Raw genomic sequence first — 21,688 nt, 5'->3', positions numbered from 1 at the left:
AACGTCTGGATTTGTGAGGCTGAGAAAGGAGGAAGGGAAGAGTGGGGAGGGGAGGGGAGTGAAATAGACCCATGGCTTAAAGTCATTGCAAGTGGGTTTTGAGGGCTGCCTGGGCGTTTGCTGTTGAGATTCTTCCTGATGCCATCGCTGGTAGTGGCCTCCTGCTACCTATGAGTACTCCATCATAGCTCTGCCCTTAAAAGCTTCCTCCAGACATCTGGGCCCTGAGCTATGTTTTTTTTGTTTTGTTTTGTTTTTTGAGACATAGTCTCGCTCTGCCGCCCAGGCTGGAGTGCAGTGGCACGATCTCTGCTCACTGCAAGCTCCGCCTCCCGGGTTCACGCCATTCTCCTGCCTCAGCCTCCCGAGTAGCTGGGACTACAGGCGCCCGCCACCACGCCCGACTAATTTTTTATATTTTCGGTAGAGACGGGGTTTCACCGTGTTAGCCAGGATGGTCTCGATCTCCTGACCTCGTGATCCGCCCGCCTCGGCCTCTCAAAGTGGTGGGATTACAGGCGTGAGCCACCACTCCCGGCCTATGTTTTTTATTTTTATGTTTTTGAGACAAGGTCTCGCTCTGTAACCCAGGTTGGAGTACAGTGGCGCCATCACGGCACACTGCAGCCTCGACCTCCTGGACGCCCTGAGCTATGTTAATAAAATAAATAAGCGGCGGTGCGCAGTGGCTCACGCCTGTAATCCCAGCACTTTGGAAGGCCGAGGCGGGCCGATCACCTGACGTCAGGAGTTCCAAACCAGCCTGACCAACATGGAGAAACCCCGTCTCTACTAAAAATACAAAATTAGCCGGGCGTGGTGGCGCATGCCTGTAATCCCAGCTACTCGGGAGGCTGAGGCAGGAGAATCGTTAGAACTGTGGAGGTGGAGGTTGCGGCGAGCCGAGAAAGCGCCACTACACTCCAGCCTGTGCAACGAGAGCGAAACTCCGTCTCAAAAAATAATAATAATAAAATAAGCAATCGTCGCGTCCTTTCTATCCTGGTCTTAGCTTGCGCTCTGCCATAAAACTTCCTGTAGCCGAACGCAGCCCAGCCCTAGAGCAATCCGTTACTTCCGGGGCGCTCAGCCGGTTTGCAAATCTTCTTGGCTACACCCCCATCTCCGAGAGCGTTCGGCTATTTCCGGAAACAGCTGGCATCTGGGCTCAAGTCCGCTAAGTTCTAGTGCCCGTAGGGGTCGAGATCGTTGGCTGTTTCCGGACGCTCTGGGTTGCCATGGAAACTCCTTCAACCCTGGCTGTCTCGGACCTCTGCTTTTTGCCGCAGGCCCTTTCCCCAGTCCAGTGCCCCCTGTTTGCTGAGCTTGAGAACGCCTCATTTGCCCTCGGAACCATCTATGCTTCAGCAATTTCCATAAGCTGGCGGTCCCTCTGAGTCTAAACTCCCAAGGCCTCCACTGGGCATTGAGCGCATTCGGTTATTTCCAGAAACGCTCGGCGGTCTCGGGGATCGGCCTCCGCTGTGCCAGTCCAGCGGGAGAGAATGTTCGGCCATTTCCGGAAGTGCTCGGGCGTCTCTAAGCCCTGCCGAGCTCAGCCGAGCCTAGCCTCGGAGCCTTCGCCGACCCGATTGCACTCGGCTACCTCCGGAAATGCTCGGCTGTCTCGGGGCTCCCTCTAGTCCACCAGTCCCGCGGGATTACGTTCGGTTACTTCCGGAAACACTCGGGTGCCCCCTCCCCTCAGACTCCGCCTCGGCCTCCGTTCACCAGCCCGGCCCGAATACGCTCGGGCATTTCCGCCGGGGGCGGGCCAGGCCGCTCGGAACCGTGGCGGCGGCAGAGGCGGGGATCCCGCGGCTGCGGCGACGGTGGCCGCGGTGGAGCCACGGGGCGGGCTCGGTTTGGTGTGACGGCGACTGCGGCGGCGGTGGCGGCCGCGACCAGGTGAGTCCTGACTGGCCCTCGTGGCGGGGGCGGCTGGGAGTGTGCTTAAACGCCGGGCGCCTGGGGACAGTGCGGGGCCCCGGTGGAAGCCAGAACGCAAGCGCCAGGCTGCGTCGGGCCCCGCGGGAACTGGGGGGGCCGCAGGCAAGGGGGGGGCCTCGGGCTCGGTTCCGCAGCGGTGCAGCCTCCCTGGGACGGTCGGGGCAGAATAGGGGTATTCCCCGCGTCCAAGATACCGGACTGGAGCTGCGGCCCCAAATGAAGGGAGGCCCTGCCTGGAATGGGGCTTCGAATAGTACCGAGGGGCGCCCAGGCATTGTGCGGGGCAGGATAGGGTGCAGGAGGGCCGGGGGTAAGGTCGATCCCACTTCCGGTCCCTAGCCGGGTAGTCGGGTCCATGCAGACCCAAGTGCGCGTCTGTGTGAGCGCGCAGGCCCTGCCTTCACCCGCGGAGCCCCCAGCCCTGCCTGCCCCGCCCCTCCCGCCTCCCGGATTCGGGGAGCGCTGCTCCCGGGGCGCGCACACCGGGGCGTGGGGGCGGGCTGGCAGGCAGATCCAGGCGGTTCCCTGGGCATCCCCTCTCGGGGCCTCAGTTTCCCCACCTGTAGAACGAGGGTAACAGAGACCTGGGAGTGGGTAAGTTGGGCACCCGAGAATGTGGCGCCCCTCCGCCCTGCGCGGACACCTCTTGGGGCTCCCCATGACTGAAGGATGCTCAGAGCTTTCACCTGACACTCGGGCCCCTTAGTGGATAGCACCTATCCTTATAGCCACCTTGAATCCTTGACAAGCAGCTTACCCGCTGCCAAGCCTTTGCATGTGCCGTTCCCTATGCCTAGCGCACCTTCCTATCCACTGTGATGATCCATTCTCCAGAACAGCACATCCATCCATCACCCTAGCCCTGTCCATCACAGGAGGTCTGAACCTGCAGGGCTAGGCTGGGAATTTGTGCCCATCTCTGCTTCCCCAGACTGGGACTCCTGGGGAAATGATCAATGCCCTGCGGCCGGCAGCCTCCCCTCCTCCTCAGCTGCAGTACCCCCACCTTCTCCTGGCTCCCTGTCCCTCCCTGGGGCTAAGGTTCCCTCTAAGCACCTCCCCATCTGCATTTTGCGCCTCCTCTGGGCCCCAGGCTGGAGCTACCTGCCAGCCCACTCACTCCTCCTCTGCAGAGACTGGAGGTCCAGCCCACTCACTCCTCCTCTGCAGAGACTGGAGGTCCATTTGCTTGGACTCACCTGTAGGCCTTTGCTTGTGCAGGGGCCTCTTCCTGGACTTCCTTCCCTACCTCTTAGTTCAGCTGGCCTGACCCCTCCATGGAGCTCCCAAAGCAACCGGAGTGGGCCCCATTGTGTCCTCCCTACCCTGGGTATCTGGCCACCTGGGTATCTGGCCACCTGGGTATCTGGCCACCTGGCTGCTGCCCCCTCATGTCCAACTGGGCCTTGAAGTCGGCAGATCTAGGTGTAAGTCCTGGCTTCCTCCTGTCCTACCGCACGGCCCTAGACACCTCCCTGCTCTGAGCCTCAGTTTCCCCTTCTGTAACAGGGGCGATGAAAAGCTTGTTTACTGGCCGGGTGCAGTGGCTCACGCCTGCAATCCCAACACTTTGGAAGGCAAAGGCGGGAGGACTACTTCAGCCCAGGAGTTTGGGACCAACCTGGGCAACATAGCAAGACCCCACCTCTGTTGAAAAAAAACAGGCTGGGCAAGGTGGCTCATGCCTGTAATCCCAGCACTTTGGGAGGCCAAGGCGAGCGGATCACTTGAGGTCAGGAGTTCAAGACCAGCCTGGCCAACATGGTGAAACCTCATCTCTACTAAAAATACAAAAATTAGCTGGGCGTGGTGGCATGCTACTTGGGAGGCTGAGGCAAGAGAATCACTTGAACCTGGGAGACACGTTGCAGTGAGCTGAGATCACGCCACTGCACTCCAGCCTGGGCGACAGGGCAAGACTTTGTCTCAAAAAAGAAAAAAAAGAAAAACTGATTTACTGAGCATGTAGTATACCTGGGGCAGTTTCTTGGGAGTTCTACTCCCAGCAGCTCCAAGGGAAGGCTGTCAGTAGACCCATTTTACACATGGAGAAGCTGAGGCCCTGAGAGGGACTGACCTCAGGGTCACTCAGTGATTCAGGGAATTCCAAATCAGGATTTGGGCCCGTTTCCGTGTTGGGGGTGAGAGGAGTTGGACTGGCTAACGCTGCCCTATCCCTGTCTCCCTAGGTCGGCGTCCTCGGCGGGCCGAGCATGGTGGCAGCCTGCACCCTTGGCTCCCTCGTCTGGTGCAGCCAGCAGAGCCGCCACCCTTGGGCGCCCATGGCCCTCCATGTGAGGGCGTGAGCGGCCTGCCCCAGCCTCACCTGCTGATGGAGGACTCAGTGGCCCAGTGACCTGACACCACGCCACCGACCCCCTCCCACCAGTTGACGAATGGTGGACCCAGCGACGAGTGGCCCTTGTAAGGGTCATGGAATAATTTGAAGCGAGGGATGAGCGGCCCCCGTGGTCGCCTGTGACTGCTGGAGATAGAGGTCCCAGTACCCCAAGCCAACCCAGCGGACCCTCCCAACCCTGCTCCAGCCAATGGGGCCAGTGGGACTCCAAGCAGCCACCTAACCATCCAGACCCCACCCCACCCACGCGGCCATGGCGGGCCCTGAGGGTTTCCAGTACCGCGCTCTGTACCCGTTCCGCCGGGAGCGGCCAGAGGACCTGGAGCTGCTGCCTGGCGATGTGCTGGTAGTGAGCCGGGCGGCCTTGCAGGCACTGGGTGTGGCCGAGGGTGGTGAGCGCTGCCCACAGAACGTGGGCTGGATGCCCGGCCTCAACGAGCGCACACGGCAGCGAGGTGACTTCCCTGGCACCTACGTCGAGTTCCTGGGGCCCGTGGCCCTGGCCCGGCCTGGCCCTCGCCCACGGGGCCCCCGCCCACTGCCCGCCAGGCCCCGTGATGGGGCCCCTGAGCCAGGTGAGCAGCAATCAGGGGCACTGGAGAAGGGGGGTGGTCCCCTTGGACCCTCGGTCTCCTCTTCTGTCCAGTGAGGCAATGGGATCTCCAAGGAAGGAGGAAAAGGGACATTTGGTCATTTGACAGATGTCTTCGCTACTGTCAAGTGCTAGGCTCAGCAGTGGACACAAGGCCTGGTCCTGCCCTCATGAGCTTCTGGTTCCAGAAGGGATGAGAGTGTGTTAGGAGGTGACACATACCATGAGGAAGGGGGCTTGCATGGAAAGATGCGAGAGTGGAGACTCCAGGCAGTGAGGGCAGCGAGGGCAGAGCCTGTAGAGTAGAACTCTAATGGCCGGAATGGCCAGCAGAAGGACCGAAGGGAGGAAGGGGAGGGCAATGTGCACCGGCCTCAAGGAGTTGGTGGGATTGATTTTGAGGACAATGGAGAGTGTTCAGTAGGATTCAGAGGCTCAGCCTAGCTTCATCCTGCATTTTGCAGACAGGGTCCCTTGAAGAACCCCTTTGGAGACCCTGATTTCCAAAATGAAGCCACAAGGAGAGTGGGATGTGGGCTGTTCAGCTGAGGCCACATAACACAGTGGAGTATGAGGACCCCACATCCCTCCCCAAAGACCCTTGGCCATTGCCACTTGCCAGGGATGTGCCAGATGTGGAGAATCGAGGGCACCAAGCCCACTCAGTGATTGCTGTTTGATGGGCAGGGAGTGTGGGCTCTGGCCGGGGAAACTGAGGCTCGGTTGCAAGAAGGAGGCGGAGGGGTACTGCATGCCCAGCAGGGTCTGCTCTGACCCTCCCAGCAGCCCAGCAAAAGGCCCTATGTGCAGACCGGGAGGCCTGAGCGCAAGGCTGGCCATCAAATGCTGCACTTGGAACCAGTTGGTCACCCAGGGAGGCCAAAGCCCCGGGAGGTGCCAGGCCTGCTTTGTCCCAGGGTGACATTGCCCAAAGACAAATCAGAGTCCCTCAGCGCAGGGCGGAATAGGGGGTGCCGAGGTGGTGTGACACTGGCCCCGGCCTCCGGCATCTGGTATCTCTAGGGTCCAGATCTGCGTCCTGCCTCGGCCTGAAGGAGCAGGAGGTGGCCCCGTCCGGGCTCCCAGCCAGAATCTGCCTCTCCCCCTGGTAACAGCCACCTCCCTCCTCTGCCTGGCCTCTGTCCAGCCACCATACACGGCCCCACGTGGGGCGGCTGCCCAGCCCCACCCTCTGAATCTTCCAGGGTTATGTGACCTCGGCCAGAACCCGCCCCCTCGAGGCCTCAGTTTCCTCAGCTGGAAACAGGAGGGCTGGTCCCTGGGGATGCTGGGACCCAACCCCTCGGAAATGTGAAGTCACCTGAGCCCCACCTGGCTGTGCACCCACGGGGGAGGTTGCAGCCCCTCTGAGCCACAATTCCTCACCTATGAAGTCGGGCTGATGCAGTTCTGATGGGAACCCCCTCCCCATTCTGCAAACTGATCCCAGGCCACTCTCAGGGTTGAGTTTCCCAACCCACCGGCCAGAATGTCACCCACCTCCTCTCCCCTTGTCCCTTTTCTTTTTTTTTTTTTTTGGCGTTTTCACTGCAGCTGGGCCTTTCTCCAGCTTGAGGCGCCACCTGGCCCATCACTCAGGGAGGCCTCACAGGCCCCAGCTTGCCCCTGCTGTGTGCCAGGGCGTCCCCGCCGAGGGCCAGAGCAGCGTCCAATGGTGGCAGACAGCGTGCTGCTGAGGCGGGGATGCTGCACACAAAAGGCCCTGTAGAGCTGGGAAGCCAGGGCTGGGAGGGGGCTGGGCCCAGGATGCCGCCGGCACCCGCTGGGAGGGGTTTCGGTTTTCCAAAAGGGGAGCAGTAATTTTCTTTCTTTTCTAAATTTTAACTTCTGGAGAAAATAATTTTTTAGAAGCAAAATGATTAAGAAAACGGGTCATGGTCCTTGGAAGGAAGCTGTTCTGACCCAGGCTGGTATATTTTCCTTTTCTTTCCTTTCATCCACTTTTTTGTTTGCATCAAGAAGGGAGAAGCAGGCTGGGCACAGTGGCTCACGCCCATAATCCCAACACTTTGGGAGGCCAAGGCGAGAGGATCACTTGAGGTCAGGAGTTCCAGACCAGCCTGGTCATGGTGAAACCCCGTCTCTACTAAAATAACACGAAAATTAGCCAGGCATGGTGGCACCCACCTATAATTCCAGCTACTTGGGAGGGTAAGGCACAAGAATCGCTTGAACCCGGGAGATGGAGCTTGCAGTGATCCAAGATCATGCCACTGCACACCAGCCTGGGCGACAGAGCAAGACTCCATCTCAAAACAAAACAAAACAAAATTAATTAATAAATACATTTCCCTTGTTTGAAGCCACCTACTTGGTAATTTTTTTGCGGCAGCCACTGAAAGTCATATAGCAGGTTTGGGCTCTGCCACAACCTGCTGTGCAATCTTGGCCACAGGACCTGCCCTCTCTGGGCCTCAGTTCCTTCAAATGAAACGTGGGGCCGGGCACGGTGGCTCAAGCCTGTAATCCCAGCACTTTGGGAGGCCGAGACGGGCGGATCACGAGGTCAGGAGATCGAGACCATCCTGGCTAACACAGTGAAACCCCGTCTCTACTAAAAAACACAAAAAACTAGCCGGGCGAGGTGGCGGGCGCCTGTAGTCCCAGCTACTCAGGAGGCTGAGGCAGGAGAATGGCGTAAACCCGGGAGGCGGAGCTTGCAGAGAGCTGAGATCCGGCCACTGCACTCCAGCCTGGGTGACAGAGCGAGACTCCATCTCAAAAAAAAAAAAAAGAAAAGTGGGCCAATGACATTGCCTCTCATTTTTTTTGAGACTGGTTCTTGCTCTGCCACCCAGGTTGGAGTGCAGTGGCGCAATCCTAGCTCACTGCAGCCTTGAACTCCTGGCCCCAAGCTATCCTCTTGCCTCAACCTCCTCGTTTTTTTGGTTGTTGTTGTTGTTTTTAAGATGGAGTTTCGCTCGTCGCCCAGGCTGGAGTGCAATGGCACAATCTCCGCTCACTGCAACCTCCGCCTCCCGGATGCTGATTATCCTGCCTCAATCTCCCAAGTAGCTGGGATTACAGGCACGCGCCACCACGCCTGGCTAATTTTTGTATTTCTAGTAGAGACAGGGTTTCACCATGTTGGTCAGACTGGTCTCAAACTCCTGACCACAAGTGATATGCTCACCTCGGCCTCCCAGAGTGCTGGGATTACAGGAGTGAGCCACCGCTCCTGGCCTCTTTTTTTTTATTTAAGAGATAGGGTCTCACTCTGTTGCCCAGGCTGCTCTTGAACTCCTGGACTCAAACGATCCTCCCACCTTGGCCTCCCAAAGTGTTGAGATTACAGACATGAGCCACTGCACCCCGCCACAACAGAAACTTATTCTGTCAGGTTTCTGGAGGCTGGAAGTCCAAAATCAGGGTCGTGCCCCCTCTGAAGTTTCCTTCCTTCCAGCTACTGGTGCCTCCAGGCATTCATTCGTCTCATGCATGGGTTGATTATTCCAATCTCTGCCTTGGCTTTCTCTTTTTCTTTTTCTTTTTTTTTTTTTTTTTTGAGACAGAATCTCACTCTGTCACCCAGACTGGAGTGCTGTGATGTGATCTTGGCTCACTGCAACCTCCGCCTCCTGGGTTCAAGCAATTCACCTGCTTCAGCCTCCTGAGTGGCTGGGATTACAGGCGTGCACCACCACACCTGGCTCTTTTTTTTTTTTTTTTTTGTATTTTTAGTAGAGATGGGGTTTCACCATGTTGGCCAGACTGGTCTTGAACTCTTAACCTCAAGCGAGTGACCTGCTGGTCTCAGCCTCCCAAAGTACCAGGATTACAGGCGTGAGCCACCGCGCCCAGCCTATTGATTGATTGATTGATTGATTTTTGAGACGGAGTCTCGCTCTGTAGCCCAGGCTGGAGTGCAGTGGCCGGATCTCAGCTCACTGCAAGCTCCGCCTGCCGGGTTCACACCATTCTCCTGCCTCAGCCTCCCGAGTAGCTGGGACTACAGGCGCCCGCCACCACGCCCGGCTAGTTTTTTGTATTTTTTTTAGTAGAGACGGGGTTTCACCATGTTAACCAGGCTGGTCTCAATCCACCCATCTCGGCCTCCCAAAGTGCTGGGATTACAGGCTTGAGCCACCACGCCCGGCCTTGATTTATTTTTGAAACAGAGTTTTGCTCTGTCGCCCAGGCTGGAGTGCAGTGGTGCAGTCTTGGCTCACTGTAACCTCCACCTCCCGGGTTCAAGCGATTCTCCTGCCTCAACCTCCTGAGTAGCTGGGATTACAGGCACCCACCACCACGCCCAGCTAATTTTTCTGATTTTAGTAGAGACAGGGGTTCGCCATGTTGGTCAGGCTGGTTCGAACTCCTGGCCTCAGGTGATCCACCCACCTCGGCCTCCCAAAGTGCTGGGATTGCAGGCATGAGCCCCATCCTGGCCGGCTTTCTGTTATTACAAGGACATCAGCCAGTGGGTTTAGTGCCCACCCTAATGCCAGGCTGGTCTCATGTACAGATCCTTGCTTTCCTTACACCTGCAAAGACCTATTTCCAAATAAGGTCACAGGTACCAGGGATGAGGACTTGGACATACCTTTTTGGGGACATTATTTAGCGCAGTCCACCTGTTCTGTGAAGTTGTGTGAACTCCTGGTATTTTAACCCAGAAAATTGTGTCCCATCAACTCTGCCCTCTCCTAGCCCCTCTACCCAAGGTCTTACAGCCTCCTGCAGATGGCAGTCAAGGTGCCAGGCACTTGCCTGAGCTGGGCCCTGCCTCAAACTGCCCTAGCTGAGGTCCAGCCGGCCAAGAGAGGGACAGGGCTCCTTCCAGGAACCCCACCAACAGGCCACCCTCCCTTCTTCCCCCACCAGGCCTCACACTCCCCGACTTGCCTGAGCAGTTCTCCCCACCCGATGTGGCACCCCCTCTTCTGGTGAAGCTTGTGGAGGCCATTGAAAGGACAGGTGAGTTCCAGTCTGGCTGCAGCCCCTGGATTCTGCTTGCTTACCTCTAGTGACAGGCGACTCATGCCCTCACAGGGCTTCCAAGCTCATGCTGCATGGAAACAGGCTGAGCATGGATGCCCTGGGCCTCTGTGTTGACTAGGGCACAGAGTGACTCCTAAGGGAAGATGGGAAGGTGAACACGACCAGGCCACTGCATGTGCTGTGCCCTCTCACAGCTCTCCCTCCCCACCCCTCCCATGCCCTTATCTCTGGGCGGCAAAGCGAGACTGCAGGGGATTTGAGCGGCCAGCCCAGGCTTCAAGGGGGTTGGGGCAGCATTTGAGAGCTGACTCGCCTGTTCCCCTCACCCCCAGGGCTGGACAGCGAATCTCACTACCGGCCGGAGCTGCCCACACCGCGTACAGGTGAAGGGGAGCCTCAATGGGGTGGGGGGGGAGCCTGGGGGCCGCAGTATACGTGAGTTGGACATGTCCCCCCCCCCCACTGCACCCGCAGACTGGACCCTGAGCGACGTGGACCAGTGGGACGTGACCGCCTTGGCTGACGGCATTAAGAGCTTCCTTCTGGCACTGCCCGCACCGCTCGTGACCCCCGAGGCCTCGGCTGAGGCGCGCAGGGCCCTGCGGGGTGAGCCTGGCGATGAGCCCAGGGGAAGGAGGGACCTGTAGCGGGCGGGAGGGCCCAGGCCCGGCTCACCCTGCCCTGGCCATCTGTCCGCAGAGGCCGCGGGGCCTGTGGGGCCGGCGCTGGAGCCACCGACGCTGCCGCTGCACCGCGCGCTCACGCTGCGCTTCCTGCTCCAGCACCTGGGCCGCGTGGCCCGCCGCGCCCCGGCCCTGGGTCCCGCGGTCCGGGCCCTGGGCGCCACCTTTGGGCCGCTGCTGCTGCGCGCGCCGCCGCCGTCCTCGCCGCCGCCAGGGGGCGCTCCCGACGGGTGAGGGGCGGGGCGCAGCCGGAGCGAGCAGGGGTGGAGTTTGGGATGGGGTGGGCGGGGCATGGCCAGAGTGAGCAGCGTCTGGACCCTAAGAAGGGAGGGGAGGGGGTCCAGAGTGAGTGAGAAGCTGCGTTCTTGTGATGACGGAGAGGGCACCTGGGCTCCTGAGTCATGAGACAGAAGGTGAAGGGGCCTAGTCCCGAAGCATGTGGGTGGAGCCTGCACCTTCCCTTCTGCTCATTGTAGCTCCAGTACTACTCTCTTGCTCGCCTTTGTGTGAGGATTTATGGAGCACTTACTGCATACAGCTATGAGGGAGCTGGCCTCGCACTTGTGCCTGTATCATCTCCTCCTCCCCCCTGCACATACCGTCTCGTATATATCCCCAGGCGTGCAAACGCCTGTGCACATGTGTGGGCAGACAGGCCCCACCCAGCCCTCACCGCACTCCCCTTCCCCCTAAGGAGTGAGCCCAGTCCTGACTTCCCGGCACTGCTGGTGGAGAAGCTGCTTCAGGAACACTTGGAAGAGCAGGAGGTTGCGCCCCCAGGTGAGTCCCCTATATTGCTGTCATTTCTTCCCGTTGAGGGCCGTGACTGCTGATTCCTGGATGCCGCCGGTGTCAGCAGGCCGGTCGCAGTGGGAGGCAGCCACAGTATCCAGTCAGTGCTCAGGATGCATTTGTTTTCCTGTCCCTCAGCGCTGCCGCCTAAACCCCCCAAGGCAAAGCTGGCCCCTGCAGGCCTGGCGAATGGAGGGAGTCCACCCTCCCTGCAGGATGCCGAGTGGTACTGGGGGGACATTTCAAGGTAGGTTGCTGGCAGGGGGTCAGGGACCAAGGAAGTGTCACAGGTCAATCAGGGTCTCCAGGTAGCTCAGCAATCCCAATGTTGGATGTCCCCACAGGGAGGAGGTGAACGAGAAACTCCGGGACACTCCCGATGGCACCTTCCTAGTCCGAGATGCTTCCAGCAAGATCCAGGGCGAGTACACGCTGACCCTCAGGTGGGGGCCTGTCCCTGCAAGGATAGCCGGGGGTCACAGGTCATGGAGACTGGGAGTTCAGAGGGATGATGGGACATGTGCGGTTTCAAGGATGGGGAGCTGGATGCGGTGGCTCACACCTGTAATCCCAGCACTTTGGGAGGCTGAGGCTGGCAGATCACCTGAGGTCAGGAGTTTAAGACCAGCCTGGCCAACATGGTGAAACCCTGTCTCTACTAAAAAATAAAAAAATTAGCCGGGCATGGTGGTGGACGCTTGTAATCCCAGCTACTTGGGAGGCTGAGGCAGGAGAATCGCTTGAACCCGGGAGGCGGAGGTTGCAGTGAGCCGAGATTGCACCACTGCACTGTGGCTTGGACAACAGAGCAAGACTCTGTCTCAAAAAAAAAAAAGGGGGGATGGGGATTGAGGGTCAGGTGCTGGGTCCCACTGGGTGCCAACACCCCCTCTCCTACACCAGGAAAGGCGGGAACAATAAACTGATCAAGGTCTTCCACCGAGATGGGCACTACGGCTTCTCAGAGCCACTCACCTTCTGCTCCGTCGTGGACCTCATCAATCACTACCGCCACGAGTCGCTGGCCCAGTACAATGCCAAGCTGGACACACGGCTCCTCTACCCTGTGTCCAAATACCAGCAGGTCCGTGCTGACCTGGGAGCCAGGGAGGGTAGCACTTGGCCGGCCCCTCAGTTTCCTAGAAAGACCCAACCAGGCCATGCATCTCCCCTGATTCCCCCATGTATCTCCAGGACCAGATCGTCAAGGAGGACAGCGTGGAGGCGGTGGGCGCCCAGCTCAAGGTCTATCACCAGCAGTACCAGGACAAGAGCCGCGAGTATGACCAGCTCTATGAAGAGTACACACGGACCTCCCAGGTACTCCAGGCCCCGCACATGAGGGAAACCAAGGCATAGAGGGGCAGTGGCAAGGCCGAGAGCAGGATGACCAACCCCAGAGGCCTTGAGGATGAACATCCGGTTGCAGGTCACAGAGCAGGCACTTAGCACCAAGGGCTGTTCTAAAAACATAGAAATAAGGCCAGGCACAGTGGCTCACATCTGTGCACTTGGGAGGCTGAGACAGGAGGATCACTTGAGCCCAGGAGTTCAAGATCATTCTAGGCAACATAGGGAGACCCCTCTACAAAAAAATTTAAAAATTAACTGGGTGTGGTGATGCACGCTTCTACTCCCAGCTACTCAGGAGGCTGAGGTGGTAGGATCCCTTGAGCCTGGGAGTTTGAGGCTGCAGTGAGCTGTGATCACACAACTGCAGTCCACCCTGGGTGACAGGGGAAGACCTTGTCTCTAAAAACAAATAAAAACAGAATTAAGTGTACAAGGCTGGGCAGGGTGGCTCACACCTGTAATCCCAGCACTCTGGGAGGCCAAGATGGATACCTGAGGTCAGGAGTTCAAGACCAACTTGGCCAACATGTTGAAACTCTGTTTCTACTAAAAATACAAAAATTAGCTGGGCGTAGTGGCGAACACCTGTAATCCCAGCTACTCAGGAGGCTGAGGCAGGAAAAATTGCTTGAGCCTGGGAGGCAGAGATTGCAGTGAGCCAAGATCATGCCACTATACTCCAGCCTGGGTGGCGAGCAAAACTCCGTCTAAAAAAAAATAATAGGCCGGGCGCGGTGGCTCACGCCTGTAATCCCAGCACTTTGGGAGGCTGAGGCGGGCGGATCACGAGGTCAGGAGATCGAGACCATCCTGGCTAACACGGTGAAACCCCGTCTCTACTAAAAATGCAAAAAATTAGCCGGGCGAGGCGGCGGGCGCCTGTAGTCCCAGCTACTCGGGAGGCTGAGGCAGGAGAATGGCGTGAACCCGGGAGGCGGAGCTTGCAGTGAGCCGAGATCGCGCCATTGCACTCCAGCCTGGGCGACTAAGTGAGACTCTGTCTCAAAAAAAATAAATAAATAAAAATAAAATAATAGACCGGGCGCGGTGGCTTACGCCTGTAATCCCAGCACTTTGGGAGGCCGAGACAGGCGGATCACAAGGTCAGGAGATCAAGACCATCCTGGCTAACACGGTGAAACCCCGTCTCTACTAAAAAATACAAAAAATTAGCCGGGTGCGGTGGCGGGCGCCTGTAGTCCCGGCTACTCAGGAGGCTAAGGCAGGAGAAGGCCGTGAACCCAGGAGGTGGAGTTTGCAGTGAGCCGAGATCGTGCCACTGCACTCCAGCCTGGGCCACAGAGCCGAACTCCATCTCAAAAAAAAAAAAAATAATAATAATAATAATAATTAAAATAAAAAATAAATAAGTGTACGAGCTTTTACAAAACCAAAAAAGGACAGATGAGAAGGGCCCAACCAGCCTCACAAGAGTTGCTGAGCCAGGACCTGGGGAGTGTCCAGGATGAGCCTCTCTCTGGCTGGGCCTCAGTTTTCCCATCTGCAGAATGGAACCATGGATCTTGATTACTTCCGTCCCCTTCAACCAAGATGTTATTCAAGATGAAATCATGCCAGGTGCAGGGCGTGCACCTCTAATCCCAGCTACTCGGGAGGCTGAGGCAGGAGGATCGCTTGAGCTTGAGCCTAGGAGTTCAAGACCAGCCTGGGTAACATAGCAAGACTTTGTCTCTTAAAAAAATTAAAATAAAATAAAAATTAAGCGAGAGGTTTTGTCACTCCAGGACTGTGCTAATAAGCTTCTTTTGCAAGTTAAGAGGGAATAGATTCAGATGGAACAGCTGGGAATTCCTCAGTCCTCCCTAGCACCCTAAGGGTTTTCTTTCTGTCCTCTTTTTTATTTATTTTTTTGAAACAGGGTCTTGCTCTATCATCCAGGCTAGAGTGCTGTGGCATGATCTTGGCTCACTGCAACCTCAGCCTCCCTGGTTCAAGCGATTCTCCTGCCTCAGCCTCCCGAGTATCTGGGACTACAGGCACATGCCACCATGCCTGGCTAATTTTTGTATTTTTAGTAGAGACGGGGTTTCACCGTGTTGGCCAGGCTGGTCTTGAACTGGTGGCCTCAAGTGATCTGGCTGCCTCCGCCTCCTAAAGTTTAAAAAAAAAAAAAAATTAATAAAATTAAAAGATGGGCCGGGCACAGTGGCTCATGCCTGTAATCCCAGCACTTTGGGAGGCTGAGGCAGGGAGATCATCTGAGGTCAGGCGTTTGAGACCAGCCTGGGCAACATGGTGAAACCCCATCTCTGCCAAAAATACAAAAAAATTAGCTGGGCCAGGTACAGTGGCTCACACCTGTAATCCCAGCACTTTGGGAGGCTGAGGCAGGTGGATCATGAGGTAAGGAGTTCAAGACCAGTCTGGCCAACATGGTGAATCCCCATCTCTACTAAAAATACAAAAAATTAGTCAGGCATCGTGGCATGCACCTGTAATCCCAGCTACTTGAGAGGCTGAGGCAGGAGAATAGCTTGAACCCAGGAGGTGAAGGTTGCAGTGAGCCGAGATCACACCATTGCACTCCAACCTGGGACAGAGCGAGACTCCATCTCAAAAAAAAAAAAAAAAAATTAGCCAGGCATGGTGGCGCACATCTGTAATACCAGCTACTTGGAAGGCTGAGGCAGGAGAATCACTTGAACCCAAGAGGCAGAGGTTGCAGTAAGCCAAGATCACACCACTGCTCCAGCCTGGGTGACAAGAACGAGACTCCATCTCAAACAAAAAAGAATTTTGAGGTGCGGTCTCACCATGTTGCCCAGGCTGGCCTCAGACTCCTCAGGGTTCAAGAGATCCTCCCACTTTAGCTTCCCAAGTAGCTAGGATTACAGGCAATCGCCACCAGCCCTGGCCTCTGTCCCCTTTTTACTGATGTGTTAGCTGAGGCTCTAAATGGACAAGACAGCTGTCCAGGATCAGTTAGGAGCACTGTAACTTCAGAATTGGCTTTGGCCCTGAGCCTCAGTTTCCCTGTTAATAGTTGTTACTTTGTTGGGAGTTGTTGGAAGGGTCCATGTGACAATGTAAGGAAAGTCCTAGTGCAGCGTCTCCCCCAAGAAGCACTGTGAGCTGTAGCAACTAGATCTCTCATTCATTCCCAGCAGTGTTAACAGGTCCAGGTGTTTGTGGATACCTATAGGAGGATGTAAAGAAGAAGAGGGTTTGGGGGGTGGGGTTTTGAAGGCTGAATAGGAGTTCATTTGGTACAGCAGGAGTTAGAAGAATGACACTACAATAGAGGGACCAACTTGAGCAGTCTCCATATCAGAGTTGAGATGTGCCTTTACCCCTCACGAGGGCCTTTTGGGGAGTCCCAGGAGGTGCTGAGCTGCGCCCCCTCCTCCAGGAGCTGCAGATGAAGCGTACCGCGATTGAGGCCTTCAATGAGACTATCAAGATCTTTGAAGAGCAGGGCCAGACTCAAGAGAAGTGCAGCAAGGAATACCTGGAGCGCTTCCGGCGTGAGGGCAACGAGAAAGAGATGCAGAGGTAAGTCTGGCGCCTCTGCCCTGCCCCACCCCACCCTGGATCTGGTGTGGTACAAGCGGGGAAGGGAAGGAAGTAGAAGGAGACCAGCCACCTGGAGGCGAAGAGTAGTCTGTTGAAATGGGCTTTGGGCCTGGTGCGATGGCTCAGGCCTGTAATCCCAGCACTTTAGGAGGCTGAGGTGGGTGGATCTCCTGAAGTCAGGAGTTTGAGACCAGCCTGGCCAACATGGTGAAATCCTATCTCTATTAAAAATACAAAAATTGGCCGGGCGCGGTGGCTCAAGCCTGTAATCCCAGCACTTTGGGAGGCCGAGACGGGCGGATCACTAGGTCAGGAGATCGAGACCATCCTGGCTAACACGGTGAAACCCCGTCTCTACTAAAAAATACAAAAAACTAGCCGGGCGAGGTGGCGGGCGCCTGTAGTCCCAGCTACTCAGGAGGCTGAGACAGGAGAATGGCCCGAACCCGGGAGGCGGAGCTTGCAGTGAGCGAGATCCGGCCACTGCACTCCAGCCTGGGTGACAGAGCGAGACTCTGTCTCTAAAAAAAAAAAAAAAGGAAATGGGTTTTGAAGGATGAATAGGACTTTGTAAGAAAGAGAATCAGAGGAAAGAGCATATGCTTAGGCTCAGAGACTGGAAGCACATAGTCTGGTGCAAAGTAGGTCCTTGAGAAAATCCTGGAGCAGGTGCAGTGGCTCATTCCTGCAACTCCAGGCACTTTGGGAGGCCAAGGTGGAAGGATTGCCTGAGCCCAGGAGTTTGAGACCAGCCTGGGCAACACGGCAAAACCTATCTCTACAAAAAATATTAAACTATTAGCTGAACATGGTGGTGCACACCTGTGGTCCCAGCTACTCGGGAGGCTGAGGTGGGAGGGTCACCTGAGCCCAGGAGTTTGAGGGTGCAGTGAGCTGAGATAAAACCCTGAGGCCTCTGCGCCACCCCACCCCTCCCACAGGATCCTGCTTAACTCTGAGCGGCTCAAGTCCCGCATTGCCGAGATCCACGAGAGCCGCACGAAGCTGGAGCAGCAGCTGCGGGCCCAGGCCTCGGACAACCGGGAGATCGACAAGCGCATGAACAGCCTCAAGCCAGACCTCATGCAGCTGCGTAAGATCCGAGACCAGTACCTCGTGTAAGTGGCGGCTCCCCCATGACTGCTGCGGCACCTGGAGATCTCTCCAGGCGTCTCAGTCTCTCCCTCTCCACCAAGTGGCCCTTCCTGGGCCCCAAGACACCTTATCTCTCCACAAGCCCTCTTCCTCTCCACCAGGTCCAAAACTCGGTTCCTCCTGGGCCTCTTGAAAGTTTTCCCATAGGTCAGCCTCAGCTTAGACGTGTGTGCAATGGGAGCGTCACTCCTATCCCATTCCATTTTGTGGAAAGCTGGGAGCTTTCTACAAAAATTCCTGCTGGGCTGGGCGCGATGGCTCACACCTATAATCGCAGCACTTTGGGTGGCCAAGGCGGGCGGATGGATCACTTGAGGCCAGGAGTTTGAGGCCAGCCTGGCTAACATGGTGGAACCCCATCTCTACTAAAATAAAAAATACAAAAACCAGCCAGGCATGGCGGGGTGCGCCTGTAATCCCAGTTACTCAAGAGGCTGAGGCAGGAGAATCGCTTGAACTGGGAGGCAGAGTTTGCAGTGAGCGGAGATTACGCCAATGCAGTTCAGCCTGGGCAACAAAGCAACACTCTGCCTCAAAAAAAAAAAAAAAAAAAAAAAAAAAATCGCCTGCTGTGTATCCTACCACGCTGGGTGGCTGCGGCAGCCCTGTCCTGGGTTCAAATCAGTTCAAATCCTGCCTCCACCCACCAACCTCCTGAAGACCTCAGCCAGAGTGTCCACCTCCCTCCTGAGCCTCAGGGGAGGCACTGTCACATGCCAGGTGCCATGCTAAGCACCGTGCTTGTTATGAGTTCATTTGGTCCTTTCCAAGCCCTTTGTAAAGTTTGCCTTTTACAGCTGGGGAGACTGAGATGCAGAACCTACAGCTGCCCTGTGCAAAGGCCAGCAGTGCTGGAGTGAGCCTCTGGTGACGATGAGGTGCCTGGGCTGGCATCTTCTTGGGGGGCTCCACAAGCATTAACAGAAACAGAAAAATGAGGGGTGTGGGTCAGGGTTCCCCAGCAGAGCTGGGGGAGCCACCCTGGGTTCAGGCTGCCCTGAGCCAGGTCAGCGCTGCCCTCTTGTGGCAACCGGAGATATTGTACCCAGAACCCTCTCTTCTCAGCCAGACCCTGCCTCCCACAGGACAGGCCCACTGTGGGCTCAGCACCCACACAACTGCACAAGCCCACCTTTCTCCTGTTGCTTCTCAGGTGGCTCACCCAGAAAGGCGCCCGGCAGAAGAAAATCAACGAGTGGCTGGGGATCAAAAATGAGACTGAGGAGTGAGTGACCACCTGGAAGGAGGCAGGGAGGGTTTCCCAGAGGAGGGGGCCATTGGGGTGGGTTTTGAAGAATGAGTAGGAGTTCACCAGGGAGGAAGAGTTGTCCAGGCAGCTGGGGAGCCTCGGAAGTTGGCAGATGAGTGACCAGGGCCCTCCCCACCATCCCCCGCCACACCCCGACCCCAGCCAGTACGCGCTGATGGAGGACGAGGACGATCTCCCGCACCACGAGGAACGCACTTGGTACGTGGGCAAGATCAACCGCACGCAGGCAGAGGAGATGCTGAGTGGCAAGCGGGATGGCACCTTCCTCATCCGCGAGAGCAGCCAGCGGGGCTGCTACGCCTGCTCCGTGGTGTGAGTGGACCGTAGCGCTGGGGATCCCCGCGTCCCTCCCAGAGCTCTCATTTAATGCCTGACGCGTGCCAGGCCTTGAGGAGTCCCTGGTGGGGTCATCGGGCACAGGGGAGCACGCGGCCCTGGGGCGGGGAAAGCTTGGCGGGGAGGCCAGCCTCCCGACCCGCCCTCTCCTTTGCCCCCACAGGGTGGACGGAGACACCAAGCACTGCGTCATCTACCGCACGGCCACCGGCTTCGGCTTTGCGGAGCCCTACAACCTGTACGGGTCGCTGAAGGAGCTGGTGCTGCACTACCAGCACGCCTCGCTCGTGCAGCACAACGACGCGCTCACCGTCACCCTGGCGCACCCAGTACGCGCCCCGGGCCCCGGCCCGCCGCCTGCCGCCCGCTGAGCGCCGAGGACCCCCCCCCAAGCGGAGCCGCCCCTGGGCCCGTCTGCACCGGACGCTGCGGCAGCAGGAGCCACGGACCAGACCAGCCACATCCAGGGGTCTTCATTTCTATGGCTCTGGCTTTTGTTTGGGGTTCTCTCACCCTCTTTCCTTCTCTCCTTCCCTCCCTCTCTCCTTCCCTCCCCCATTCTCCAGATCTCCTGTCTCCTTTACTCTCTCTCTCTCTCTCTCTCTCTCTCTCTCTCTCTCTCGGCCCTTGTCTTTCTCCATGTTGGGGGTCCTGCCTCCCCGACCCCATATCTCCCTGTTCCCCGGGCATTGCCCTCTCCATGGCTCTGGTCACCCTGACCCTCTGCCCTGCCCACCGCAGGTCCCCTGGGGCCCCGGAAGCCCCTTCTGGCTGCACCTGCCATGTTTACAGAGGGCCCCTGGGCTGCGCGGCCCCAGCCTGGGCACCCTGATTTTTAAGCCATAGACCTGGGGTCAGGGCAGGAAGGAACTTCACTCCGCTGCTTCCGAGAACCTCGGCCGTGACGTTCGGGGCCGGGCGGGACCCGCCCCACAGACTCCAACTTCCCCTCCAAACCCCGAAGTGAAACCCGCCACCGAGTTATCCCCACAAATGGGGCCACTGCGAGAAGTTCCCCCACCCCTAAAAAAATAATTAAACTCGCAGGCCGGGCGCTTTGGCTCACGCCTGTAATCCCAGCACTTTGGGAGGCCAAGGCGGGCGGATCTTTTGAAGTCAGGAGTTGGAGACCAGCCTGGCCAAAATGGCGAAACCCCGTCTCTACTAAAATAACGAAAATTAGCTGGGTTTGGTGGCGGGCGCCTGTAATCCCAGCTACTTGGAAGGCTGAGGCACAAGAATCTCTTGAACCCGGGAGATGGAGGTTGCAGTGAGCAGAGATCGTGCCACTGCACTCCAGCCTGGGCAACAGAGGGAGACTCCTCCGTCTCAAAAAAATAAATAAACTCGTGAGCTGGTCCCAACCCCCCCGCTAGGAATCACAGCTCCCCGTACTGGTGCCGCCGCAGTGGCCAAGTTGCGACACTGCCCACGGCCCTTCCGCCTGATGCAGATTCAGGGCTTCTCTTCGATCATGTTGGGTTTTGACTCTGTTTTTCCTTGACTGCAAAACCCTCTTTCCTCTCCTCTTTTGGGACAAGAGCCCTGGTTTTCTACGCTGCCCTTGGCCACCACACTGCCTGCCCGGCGAGCTGGGAGGCAGGTTTTGTACGGTACGTTGTTATTGATATGATATAAAACATCAAACGTCGTGGGTGATTCTGTTGTCAGTGACTGGGCTTCAGTACCATCTCTGCGTGTCGGGGACCGTGGTGTTTACGGGGTCACAGCAGGTCGGGCCCATGGGTTTAACTCCAAGCCACCTCTGAGACCCGACAACCCCTCCCTCCCCCAGTTTAGCTGCTCAAGCCCAGAGCAGTTGAGGCAGTGCCCAAGGTCATACAGGAGAGAGATTCAAATCCTGAGCTCCCGACTGCTCAGGGGACCCCAGAACCCATCCAGCCACTCAAGTGCTTCCAAGCTGCTCCCCTCCACCACCCCCAAACTTGAATCCTGTCGCAGCCATCAGCTGTGTCCTTGGAAAAGTCATATCCCCTCCCTGATCCACAGCTTCCTCATTCATTGCCAAGTGGTGTCAAAAGACACAACCCTCCCATGCCACAGGGAGGGGTCTCCCGTGTCTTTGATGTTCTCAAGGCGTCTGGAGGCTCTTCTCTGATCTCTCCTCACCCCCTCCCGTGCACAGACCGCCAGGTCCCAGGAGACGCTGAGCAGAAGCCCTGTGGGGTTTTTTGTGTTTCTTTTTAAAGAGTCAAGGTCTCGCTCTGTCACCCAGGCTGGAGCGCAGTTGTGTGAACACGGCTCGCTCATGGCTCACGGCCTCAAACTCCTGGTTTCCAGCCTCAAGCAGTCCTCCCATCTCAGCCTTCTGAGTCACTGGATTACGGGTGCATGTCACCATGTCCAGCTAATTGTGTTTAAATTTTTTAAAAAACAAGATCTTGCCGAGTACAGTAGCTCACACCTGTAATTCCAGCACTTGGGAAAGCCGAGGTAGGCAGATCACTTGAGGTCAGGAGTTTGAGACCAACCTGGCCAACATGGCAAAACCTGGTCTCTACTAAAAATTTAAAAAATTAAAAAAATTAGCCAGGCTTGGTGGCACGTGCCTGTAATCTCAGCTACTTGGGAGGCTGAGACAGGAGAATCGGTTGAACCTGGGAGGTCGACGCTGCACCAAGCCCTGCACCGAGGTTGTGCCACTGTACTCCAGCCTGGGTGACAGAGTGAGACTCTGTCTC

The 21,688-nt window shown here is 57.1% G+C and overlaps 1 protein-coding gene across 2 annotated transcripts; it reads left to right on the top strand.

The window, feature by feature from the left end:
- Positions 1-1,733: 1,733 nt before the first annotated feature.
- PIK3R2 (phosphoinositide-3-kinase regulatory subunit 2) lies at positions 1,734-20,637 on the top strand. 2 transcript variants are annotated; one of them, XM_050769528.1, is made up of 16 exons: positions 1,734-1,908; positions 4,140-4,884; positions 9,747-9,839; positions 10,196-10,246; positions 10,338-10,469; positions 10,563-10,776; positions 11,241-11,326; positions 11,477-11,585; positions 11,683-11,781; positions 12,242-12,422; positions 12,533-12,658; positions 16,062-16,204; positions 17,167-17,343; positions 18,534-18,605; positions 18,792-18,848; positions 19,150-20,637. In XM_050769528.1, the coding sequence occupies exons 2-16, from the start codon at positions 4,563-4,565 to the stop codon at positions 19,355-19,357; spliced, it is 2,070 nt and encodes a 689-aa protein (XP_050625485.1). In that variant the 5' UTR covers positions 1,734-1,908; positions 4,140-4,562; the 3' UTR covers positions 19,358-20,637. The 2 variants fall into 2 exon arrangements, with proteins under 2 accessions (XP_050625485.1, XP_050625484.1); XM_050769527.1 differs by having other exon boundaries at positions 18,792-18,962.
- The last annotated feature ends 1,051 nt before the right edge of the window (positions 20,638-21,688 follow it).

The sequence above is a fragment of the Macaca thibetana genome, chromosome 19 (assembly GCF_024542745.1).
Source record: "Macaca thibetana thibetana isolate TM-01 chromosome 19, ASM2454274v1, whole genome shotgun sequence".
Classification (NCBI taxonomy): Eukaryota; Metazoa; Chordata; class Mammalia; order Primates; family Cercopithecidae; genus Macaca; species Macaca thibetana.
This window is presented reverse-complemented; position numbering and strand designations above follow the sequence as displayed.

Coding starts and splice junctions, on each gene's coding strand:
- PIK3R2 (XM_050769527.1), top strand. CDS start 4,563: ATGGCGGGCCCTGAGGGTTTCCAGTACCGCGCTCTGTACCCGTTCCGC. Junction 11,586..11,682: donor TACTGGGGGGACATTTCAAG/GTAGGTTGCTGG, acceptor ATGTCCCCACAG/GGAGGAGGTGAACGAGAAAC. Junction 12,659..16,061: donor AGTACACACGGACCTCCCAG/GTACTCCAGGCC, acceptor CCCCTCCTCCAG/GAGCTGCAGATGAAGCGTAC.